Here is a 2,289-nt window from a genome sequence, read left to right on the forward strand (position 1 = left end):
AAACTTTTTGATCCCACTATACTTTACTGTACATGCTTTCCTTTTCTCCTACCTGCTTCTAAATATAAGAATATGTGCCAAAGTGGAGAGCAAATCCCACTACTACTACTTTCATCTCACTGGAAATGAATGGCATTGATCATTACCTTGAAACTAAGAAAAGCAATTCTTATCACCAGTTATATCTGTATTAAGGAGCTCTGGTGCTGTAGTGGTTAAGGAATTTGGCTGCTAATCAGAAGGTCGGTGGTTTGAACCCACAGCTGCTCCACAGCAGAAAAGATGAGGCAGTCTGCTTCCATAAAGATATACAGCCTTGGAAACCCAATGGTGGTTGCTATGAGGTAGAATTGACTCAATATCAGTGAGTTTGAGTATTTATATTGATATGAGAAACCAAATACATGCAATATCAAACCATTTTCCCTTCTGCCAAACTGTTTATTTCATAATTCTCTACTGACCAGGCTCAAAAGTGTGAGATGATTTTCTTTTCTATCTCTTTTAGTCTCATATCTAATCAGTGGCCAAGTTATGTAAATTCTGCCTTTTTAATAATTTTTCCTATTCACTCTTTCTTTTCCTTACCCATTGATTGATTACCACTAAGACCAAAAATATTACTTCCTGAAAAGAACAAGTAAAATGAACATATTTTCCTGAAAATAAATTGAAAGTAAAAGAAGAAGAAAATTAAATATTGCCAAGGACAAAGTTGGGTCATTTGTTGTCTGACCAATTGGTATTTCCTTGTTGAAATCTTCAAGGTCAATTTTCCATCCAGATTCAAAATTGGATTGGTCAACTTGCCCTCAATAATGTTTGTCCAAATAATGGGCTTAAAGTCACATTTGTCATAAGACTGTCATAAAAATCAGAAAGCTAATTTAATTAACAGTAAGAATTACTACTACCAGTAGCACTGAATATTCAAATGTAAATAAAATGAGCAGATCTAAGAAGATAGAGAAAAAGTAAGATTTAAAAAAAAAGTAAGATAAATTCTAAATAAATAAAAGGAACACATTTATTTAAAGTTTATAGAAGTTACCTTATGACACACAGATAAACTAAAACCAGAATGAATATATTAACATGTAGAATAATAATAAGTACAGTCACAATGTTGTTAATCAGATTTGGGAGCTGTATTAAGGCACTAGCTAAATTATAGTAGCTGTTGTTAGGTGCTACTGAGTCAGGTCCAACTCATAGTAACCTTGTACAGAACAGGACCAAACACTGCCTGGTCCTGTGCTATCTTCATGATGTTTGAGTCCATTGTTTTTATTATGGTGTCAATCTATCTCATTGATAGATTCTTCTCACTGATACTCTATTTGAACAAACATCATGTCCTTTTCTAGTACCCTATCTTTCCTGATAGTGTGCTCAAAGTAAGTAACCAATCTCTTGCCATCCTCTCTTCTAAGGAGCGGTTGAGTTGTACTTCTTCTAAGACAAATTTGTTTGATCTTCTGGCCATTCATGGTACATTCAATATTCTTTGTAAGTGCCATGATTTGAATGCAGTAAGTTTTCTTTGGTCTTCCTGTTTCATTATCCAAGGTTATATGGACATATGAAATGATTTAGAAGATTATGACTTTGGCCAGGAGTATAAGAGATCCCAAAATACAAGATCGACTTTTTCAAATATATTTTTTTCTGTTGTATAACAGTCTAGAGGTAAGCATTTAGTCCTTAAAATGTAGTTTCCATCTGTGTTCCCATTTTCACTGACTATGACATGATGAGGACTGCAAAAGGGACAACAGGGACTGAGTGAGCAAGTCTCACTGTGGAGAAAAAGGAACTCCTTTACTATTGTGACCTAAACAAGGTCTGTCACTAAAAGAGCTAATATTCTGAGCTCTACCATCTGAATAACTTTGTCTGTCACATTTGTTTCAGAGCACACACATTATTTACTTTAAATATCTGAAATCCACATAGCATTTTATTTAAAATAACATTTTGAATTAGACCATTTTAGATTTCTACAATATTTATTGCTGTGCTTTTGGGATCCTAAAATGTTTATCTTCTGACCTTGTGTCACCTAATAGAGCACAATATGCTTTGAGAATATCAATTATTTTAATAAAATTCATCATTTCTTATAGAGTAAAATTTTAATACTATCATTCTCTTTCTATTTGTTAGTGGCAAAATCTGAGTTTACTATACTGCTTTGTTGTCACTTATTGGTATGATAATGCTTAATAAAGTATTTTCTAAAATAGTTAAAAATTTTCCAATAATGCTATTAAATAAACTCCTAAATTT

The 2,289-nt window shown here is 32.7% G+C and overlaps 1 protein-coding gene across 1 annotated transcript in view; it reads right to left on the reverse strand.

The window, feature by feature from the left end:
* The window catches only part of KCNT2 (potassium sodium-activated channel subfamily T member 2), a gene marked incomplete at its 3' end in the record, with an annotated part of 574,934 nt that overhangs the window by 157,107 nt on the left and 415,538 nt on the right, over positions 1-2,289 (reverse strand). Inside the window, exon 16 of the mRNA XM_007941175.1 lies at positions 737-862. Coding sequence (XP_007939366.1) covers positions 737-862 — 126 coding nt within the window. The remainder of the gene's footprint in view (positions 1-736; positions 863-2,289) is intronic.

This window comes from Orycteropus afer, unplaced genomic scaffold (assembly GCF_000298275.1).
Source record: "Orycteropus afer afer isolate SDZICR_OR568_19922 unplaced genomic scaffold, OryAfe1.0 scaffold00075, whole genome shotgun sequence".
NCBI classification, from domain to species: Eukaryota; Metazoa; Chordata; class Mammalia; order Tubulidentata; family Orycteropodidae; genus Orycteropus; species Orycteropus afer.